The following is a 9,364-nucleotide window of genomic DNA, read 5'->3' as shown; positions in this document are numbered from 1 at the left end:
TAAATTCCACCTATCCCGAAAGATAGAAATTGGAAAAGCGAATTAAAAAAATAAATTCCCTCCAATCCCTAGTTGGCATCGTTTATAGTTAAGACTAGAGCGGTTTCTGATCGCCTTCGATCCCCTAACTTTCGTTCTTGATTAATGAAAACATCCTTGGTAAATGCTTTCGCACTTGTTTGTCTTGCATAAATCCAAGAATTCCACCTCTGACTATGCAATACAGATACCCCCAACTGTCCCTCTTAATCATTACACCTGTTTCAAAAACCAATAAAACTCAAATCGATAAACAATAACAAAAAAGAACAAGTTCAATCTTCTTATTGTTTAAGACTCGAATGTGTTTGATAACAAAAAATAAATAAGTTTCCTTATTATTTTTTCATTATCAAATTTAAAACACATCAGGTGTCTTATTTTATTATTCCATGCTAATGTGTTCAGTAGCGAATTTCTTTCATTACAAAAAAAACGCCTGCTTTGAACACTCCATTTTCTTCAAAGTAAACTCTCCGAAATTTTCCTCTTCTTTGACAAAGAGAAACGATTAATATAAATCAACATTTAAGTGATATATTAATAATTTCGAAAACATTTACCCCTTTTTTGAAAAGCCACAAGGACTTCTCCAAAAAGGGATTCGAGGTTATTCAAATTCAAGGCAAGCATAAGATAAATGAAAGATACTGAATCAATCAAACAACAAGAAATAAATCTTGATGCAAGATTAAAAACAATACCATGATTTTCAAATATCCCCTCATTAATACCCTCCAATCACTTCACTTCCAAATTAAATCAACCCGAAAGCTAATTTAATAAGAAAAATGAAGCAGGACTAAGTATAGAGAAACATCTCGCCCCCTCGAACAATTAAAAACTCCAAAATCCAACTACGAGCTTTTTAACTGCAGCAATTTTAGTATACACTATTAGAGCTGGAATTACCGCGGCTGCTGGCACCAGACTTGCCCTCTAATTGTTTCTCTTTCAAGCATTTACATTGAAACCATTCCAATAGCAGAATACCATTAGATACCCCGCTTTGTTATTTTTTGTCACTACCTCCCCATATACGTCATTGATTGGGATTGGGTAATTTGCGCGCCTGCTGCCTTCCTTGGAAGTGGTAGCCATCTCTCAGGCTCCCTCTCCGGAATCGAACCCTAATTCTCCGTTACCCGTCAATACCATGGTAGGCCTCTATCCTACCATCATCAGTTGATAGGTCAGAAATTTCAATGACACATTGCCAAGACGATGGGCTCTTAACCCACCCTGGCAATTCGACATTTATCATGAATCACCATTATCTTTCACAATGGACACATATCATTACACCCCTTGCGAGGCTTCAAACATGTGCCGAAATAAGTTTTTGATCCATATAGAATCAAACATTTAAACTATTCCTAATGGTTTTCGATCTAATAAATACAATCCTTCCCCAAAGGGTGTCTCATTGCTGAAACACCCTTAGTCGGATCTTTTTCAAACCCACCCTTCTTTCCATTCCGAAAAACAAAAAGAAAAATGAATTCTCGCATGTATTAGCTCTAGAATTACTACGGCTATCCATGTAGTAAATTATATTTCTATTCAAAATATAACATTGTCATTGTCAAATAAATTATAACTGTTGTAATGAGCCATTCGCAGTTTCATAAATACAAGTTATTTATACTGACACATGCATGGCTTAATCTTTGAGACAAGCATATGACTACTGGCAGAATCGACCAGATACATTTATATATAGAAAAAACATTAACTAAAATTTTTCATTCAACTAATGTCTTTTTCTAATATAAAATAATATATATCATATTGTTTTGTTAAAGACAACATAATATAGTATTTTAGTCATAATTATTAAAACATCACCATTCACAAAGATGATGATGTTTTAAGAATAGACACTATATTTTCCCTTCTCAAATATTAACACATTATTTTCTTTCAGATAAACTTAATAACTGATTTTATAGTTATTGAGCCATCCAATCATAATCATTAATATTTGTATTATCACAATGTAATCTCAATATCAAAACACTTTTCTCATCATCATCAAAAAGAAGATAATAATATAAAAAGCTCTGATAGATCATTACAATATGATTTTTCATTCGCAACTTACAATTATATTTTCACCTTTTGAAAAAGTGGCAAATAATTGTAACAGTTCAAATACTCTCAACAAATAGAAACATGACATTTATGTCTTCAAACAAACAGAGAAACTGTTCATTTTGATTTCATCATTGTCACATTCTATCTCTCGATAGTCAAATCCAACCCCCACATATTAGGCAACCAAACCCAATAGTTACTATGTGCAATAACAATCCATCTGAACTTAATCAATGATATACACATATACATATCGACCACACCAGACATATAGACAAGGTCTCGACTTCATGAAGTACTCTTTTCTACAATATTCAAACAAGTCAACATACATGTATTTCCACGAACAAAAACACCCCAAACACTTTCACACAAATCCCCACATTGTTGCTTTTCTAAAATCAAGCAGTTCTCCAAGATGGATTCATTGCATCCAACTCAAACTACTTCACCCCACATAACCATATACTATACTGCCTCACAACACACATTCACTACTAGCATAGCACTCTCTCACAACAACTTTTCAGACTAATCGATTTTATTAGAGCCATTTTTATCTCTTCATCCAACATTTTTACACATCAGACTCAAAGATTCAAACAACTCACTTTATTATTCGACCCATCTGATCAGCCATTGCTACCAGAAGATGTTTTCATAAAACATGTATTGTGATGCCCTTATATACAATCACATGTTGCTTTTCGTTCTTATCAGACCCAACAAACCCACCCTTTTGAACCACCTTCATTTATACTTCACACTCAGTGAGTTTCTGTATAATCATGCAAAGGTATTTCATTCAAAGAGACACATACATATTATTCCCATTCAAATACCATATACTATCTTCCTTAACATACAAAGCCTACCCACCTATTTGCTATACATATGACATAATACTATATACATATATATACAATAGACCACTATTACACAATGCCTCAGTCTAATAGACAGCCCCCTATACAAAATTTTTCATTCAAAATCCACTTTTTTCCCTATGGAGTTTCATATACAAGTCACACTTCTATACTAACCCCATATCACATAAGCCCTGGCTCAGACTATCCTCACCAGACAACTTTTGTCGAAAAAAAATGAAGTCAGAAAAAAAATTTTTTCGGGGGGTGTCCCCCTAAGTATACTTCCGTAAAAATCCCCGACAGCCCGCACCCCGAACACCATCTTTTCCAAAAAACTCATAGACTCAATTACACTACGCCCAGGTTTTCGCGTTTTTTTCCCTTTTTCATACTAGAATTACACTACGAAAACGACCTCATCGAAAAACCTGCTTTGATACTAAAAAATCTCAAAATTACACTACGCCACGAAAACCTCGGCCTAGTGAAAATGCCCAAAAATGATACTAGAAAAATACTCAATGAAAAATTTTAGTATCCTTCCATAGTGTTTCTTGGGATGGGGACACACCAAAGCCTTGCCACTACCACACCACCTTGTGTATGCCCTCGCTGCCTTTCATCTGGTTTTTTGTTCCAGCCTTCCAGCTCTTAAGCCTGGCCCGCTATGGCCTCTTCAATGTTTCCATAGGAAATGCCCCTATGAAACCTCACTTTTTCTCACACTGCTGCTGGAGCAGCCAGAGGAGTGGAGTGGAATGCCTATGGAAACGTAGCGGCAGAGCATACGCACAAACTCATACCATCAGCTAGCCTGTAAGTTATGACCGATAAAAAGATACAAGGGTTGGAAGACAAGGGGGTCCTATATGAAAAAGTGGAAAATCATACAAAAATGTTAGTATATTGAGTATAGTGAAAAGGGGATAAGAGCAGTGGGAATAGTAGTGGGATAGTTGGATAGAGTGAGTGAGGAGCTAGACCCTCTATGGCATTTAGAACTTTCCAGCTCTTAAGCCTGGCAAGCTACAAGGGCAGGAACACAAGGGGGTTTGAGTCAACTTTCCCTATGAAAAGTGAGTATAATGGCTGCAGTGGATTACACAGGCAGGGCATAGACACTGGATGTGTGCCATATTGTGGGCACAGTGTGTAGTCACATTGCAGTGATATCAGCTTGGCTGTAAGTTATGACCAGTAAAAAGATATGAGAGTGGGAACACAGGGGAGGTCAGTCACTTTTTCTATGAAAAGTTCATGTATTTTGCCTATGGCTCCTAGGCAAATAGACTGACCCTGTTGGATCCTTCACCAATGGATAGAGGGAGAGTATAGCTAGACCCTCTATAACATTTTCGAGTCTCGCACTCTCAAGCCTGAGGCACTACAAGGGTTGGAACATAAGGGGTCCCAGTCAATATTTCCTCTCAATGAAAATTTCTCATAGGAAGAATTGTAGTATATTGAGTGTGGTGGCAAGGGATTACATAGGAGGCCAACGGGAATACTGCCATTGGCTAGGCACAGTGTGCAGCTAGACCCTCTATAACATTTATAACTTTCCAGCTCTTAACCCTGTGGAGCTATGATCCAACAAACATAAGGGGGTCCTAGTATAGAATTTCATTGATAAGGAGTTTTTCATAGGAAGGATACTAGTATATCGACCATAGATATAAGGGAAGTTGAGGAGTGGCAATGGCGATAGCACCAATGGATAGAGCAAGTGTGGAGCGAGTTTCCCTATGGCATCGAGAACTTTCCCAAATTCCTGTGTGATTCGCTACAGGCCAGCCAATGAGGGGGGTCCAAGTCACTCAAAAAGTCAATGGAAAATACTCACTTTTTCTGGCACTGCCCTTGGCCCAGCCACAGCCCACCAGCCGAATGTGTGCCACATTGTACCTGCAGGGCATGCCCACCCCACAGCACCATTGGCATGTCTGTAAGTTATGACCGATCAAAAGATATGGCTCGTTGAAGCCAAGGGGTCCCCTTTGAAAAATGAACCTTTTTCATTCAAAGATGTTAGTATATTGAGTATAGTGAAAAGGCATATAGACCGAGGGCTAAGATGTTACTACCGTTGGATACTCCAAGAGCACAGCCACTTGCCCTATGGCATCTAGAACTTTCCAGCTCTTAAAGGTAATTCCCTATGACCCATGGAATATACAGGGTCCATAGCATAAAATATCACTGTGAAAGGGTTTTTCATAGGAAAGATATGAGTATTTGGTGTGTAACTTCAGGGCAACTCAACTGAGCCTAATGAGATTACCACCATTGTGTAGAGCGAGTGTGCAGCGAGACCCTCTATGGCAACGAGAAGTTTCGCTGACTTGCCCCTGAGGCGCTATGAGTCTGTGAACATGGGGGGTCCACAGTGTATTTTTCATAGAGAAATTTCATAGACAAAATTTTCTAGTATCAAAAACCTCGAAATACACTACGCCGAGGTTTTCGAAGTGTAGTGTAATTTGGTCACTTTTCCTAGGAGCTCAAATTTCTAGTATCAAATTCATCCTTATTACACTACGCCACGAAAACATCGGTGTAGTGTAATTTTCCACTTTTTTAGTATCAAAGCAGGTTTTTCAGACATCCCATTTTCATAGTGTATTTCTAGTATCAAAAGTCACAAAAATCGAGGAAACCTGAGTGTAGTAAAGTTGAGTCTATGAGTTTTTCGAAAAAGATGGATTTTCTGGTCTGGGCACCCGGGGTCATTTACCATATTTGAGGTTTTTTCAATGAAAGTGACTGAACAAAACCCAGTGCACAGCCCACCCAGCCGGCCCAGCCCACAGCCCACAAACCAGACCCCGCCCACTGCACAGCCCTGGTCCCCCGCTGCACCGTCACTTTTGTTTCTGGAGCTCTCCCTCCAACACCTGAGGAGATACGTTCGTTGAAAGAGAGGGGGTACCTCAATGGCTGGCCCAGTCATTTTTCACTCACTTTTTCTCACACCACCGCTCAGCCAGCCAGCCCAGCCACACTCCCACCACCCAGCCTTGTAGCCACTGCCCACACGCCCACTCTGCCCACATCAGCTTAGCTGTAAGTTATGACCGATAAAAAGATACAAGGGTTGGAAGGCAGTTTTCCAGTCTGTTTTCCCAGTGAAAAAAGTGAGTGTCTGACCCACCCAGCCAGAAGGATACACAGGCGCCCAGCAGCACCCTGCCCAGCGTGCAGCCACAGTCTGTGCGCACACTGTCACTTTTGTTTCTGGAGCTCTGGCTCCAACATTTGAGTTTCTATAACCACCGGAACATTGTACCCTCAGTCACCTTTTCTGACTGGGGAAATACAGTATATGTCAAATAGAGCCAGGCCAAGCCACAGGGCCTGCTCAGCCATAGGCCCAGCACAAAGCCCGCCTCACTCGCTACTTGCCCTGTGGCCTTTGCTAGCCCCGCCCATCAGCCCTTCCACAGATATCCTCCACTCAACCCCCTTTTCAGTCAAACTCAAATTGAGTCTGTGAGTTTTTCGAAAAAGATGGCACTTCGAGGTCGGGCAGTCAATATCACATAGAAAAATTATCATAGAAAATATTCATTTTTCATATAAAAAATTATTGGTGACATGGTTACTTGACAACCACTGGACAGATATCTTAGCAATTGCACCACATCCTACCCCCACTAACATACCCCAATATATCCCTCTAACTCCGATTACTTGCCTTCCCTTCACTCTCCACAGCTCTCCCAAGTCAATACCCCCAAGTCATTTTTCTATGTGATTTTATATCACAGAACTTAAATCAACTAGCCGCTCGGATTTCTCACCAACCACTGGGCCGATCGAAACGCCGTTTGGCCACATCCGGGCATGGGTTACTGTGCCGGTCATATGTGTTTCGATTCAGCCGCTTGCCTCTCCTTCGCTCTCTGTGACTTCACCAACCAGGCACCCCCAGTCACCTTCAAAATTTTTATTTCTTTTTTGGACCGTCTGCCAGACCCCCGCCACCAACACACATATGCATGCTATTACCGCACTATATGCACATATATCATATATTAATTGTAAATTTATCTTGACATTACTTCTGGAGTTATACTCGATTTACCTCAAAAATGACCATTTTCACTCAAAAATTCGTTTATAACTCAGAAACTACAAATAAGCGTATCCAACCAAAAATCACCAATATACAACATTACAACTCAAATTCATGTGTCTAATCATATTTTATATCGACTTTGAAATTTTCGAGAAAAAAAATATTTTTCGATTTTTCAGTCAAAATCACCAACTTGTCCGCACTGCCCTGCCACAACCGCTCGGTAGAAAAAATTTAGATTCGAGTATGTTTATAAGGGGCCCACGACCTTGCCACCTGCCAATTATCAAAGGAATCTGAGACCCCATATTTTTCGGTCGTTGATCTAAGATCACCACTTTTTCAGTCAAAAACTTCATATCACATTTTCTCGCTAACCAGACCAATCTGGCCCGAGAAAAAAATTCAGCGGACTATTCGCGAATTATCCGAACTTTTTGTGTTTTCATAAGTTTCGATCACAACTTTCATAAAAACCGATTTTCACCAATTTTTCATTTTTTCTGACTAACTGGAGCTAAATTCAACTTTATCAGAAAAAATCAATTTTTCACATTTTTCGAATTTTTGACCATGACTTCAAAAATTCACAAATGGTCCAACTAACACTCCTGAAAAGTCTCACGACTTAGAAAAATTTATTTATCGAGATATTAAAATTTCTTTTTTCAAAATTTTGACTGAAAAAAATTAAATAAACATATCATTCCACAATTTGAATCGATTAATTTCTGATTTTAATATCAATCAATTCCTCTCATAATATTACCCATATACGTAACTTTTCATCAACCACTAATTCCAACTTCTTCATTAAATATCATTTTTTTAAAAAAATGTTTGATCTAGATCAAAACCATTTTTCTATGTTAAGAATTCGACTTTTCAAAAACAGTTAGTTACCAATCTTGCTATACACCAACACACTCCCCACCCCTCATAACCTATATAAAACATTATTTTCAAATTTATCTGTTCATGGAATAAAAAGAAAAATATTAATTAAGATTGAAAAATATGGAAAAAAATAATTTCATAAGAGGATTGCTTTCAATATTAAAAATAAAAATAGCAGAGAGATATTATATGATTACTATTTATTTGATATAAAAATTGAGATGAATTGAAAGTTCCAAAAAAATAAAAAAATTAAATATTATTTGTTTTTAAGGAGAAAAATGAAAATATTTTTTTATTTCAAAAATTATTGAATAGACAAACATCAAAAAATTCTATAATATGCAATATCATATTTACATTATATATGAATTTTTTTGCTGGAAGTTCTTTCTTTGTTATTAAGATAAAAAAATATTTTAAAAATTGAAAAAAATTAAAAAAATTATGTCATCACAAAGAATAGTTGAATTCAATTGGTTTTCATATATAATATAATAGATATAATATAGATAATAATAATATATAAGAACATTGATATTGATGGTTGGTTCTGAGCAAACAAAAAAGTATCTTATTTTTGTTAATATTTCAGATTGTTATATTTTCATTATCATTCAACCACAACTATCAATATTCTCACAATAATTATATCAAATCACACATTATCATATTACACATCTTTCTTCCAATTTTCATCAATTTCTGAAAAAAACAAAAAAAAATTTAAAAAAATATATTAAGTTTGAAAAAATAAAAAATCATGACAGCATGAAGAATGCATGTCAGATTATAATAGAAATTATATCAAATGAAAATAATTGTTGAGTATTTCATTTCACAAGAAACTGAAAAAATATTGTATTTTTTTTTATAAAAAATAACATAAAAATATCGATTTTCTCCATTGAAAATGACCACTTTTTTTCCTTTTTTTTCAAAATTTTCTCGCTAACCGCGAGGTCAGGGTAACATCATCTCGCGCTACTGCTCCTGTAGCGCTCGCTGGATGAAATCTGCGCACATCATTCCTGCGCGCAGATGTTCATCCATCTCGCGAAAGTCACAGAAAAAGAGTTAAAAGTTAATAAAAAAAGAAAGTTGTTTTATTAATAATATTTAGGGGGGGAGCAGCAAAATTTTTCAATGAAAATTTGAAAATCCTCAAATTTGCATGTCATAAAAGAGATACGCAGGGGGTGTTATTTTCAAAGAAAATAAAGGCCTTTTCTGATGGGTAAGAGTCCCACCCAAATGGCCGACGCGCCACACGGCAAAAGTTCGGTCGCTTTCGCTCCCCGCCCTTTTGCCGCGTTTGTCGCGCGGCTCCCACCCCTCGAGGCTGTTTCTTCCTTATTCCTTAATTTTTCCCTCTTTTTTTCTA

The 9,364-nt window shown here is 37.2% G+C and overlaps 1 protein-coding gene across 1 annotated transcript; it reads right to left on the bottom strand.

Moving 5' to 3' along the window:
* Nucleotides 1-4,660: 4,660 nt before the first annotated feature.
* Nucleotides 4,661-6,747, bottom strand: MONOS_18428 (uncharacterized protein; the record flags this gene model as incomplete). The annotated part of the gene is made up of 8 exons (XM_067871448.1): nucleotides 4,661-4,776; nucleotides 4,845-4,948; nucleotides 5,138-5,204; nucleotides 5,287-5,369; nucleotides 5,780-5,899; nucleotides 5,979-6,066; nucleotides 6,153-6,268; nucleotides 6,737-6,747. 8 exons carry the CDS (start codon nucleotides 6,745-6,747, stop codon nucleotides 4,661-4,663), a joined length of 705 nt encoding a protein of 234 aa, XP_067718620.1.
* Between the last annotated feature and the right edge of the window lie 2,617 nt (nucleotides 6,748-9,364).

Source organism: Monocercomonoides exilis (genome assembly GCF_001643675.1).
Source record: "Monocercomonoides exilis strain PA203 chromosome Unknown scaffold79-65631, whole genome shotgun sequence".
Classification (NCBI taxonomy): domain Eukaryota; phylum Preaxostyla; order Oxymonadida; family Polymastigidae; genus Monocercomonoides; species Monocercomonoides exilis.
This window is presented reverse-complemented; position numbering and strand designations above follow the sequence as displayed.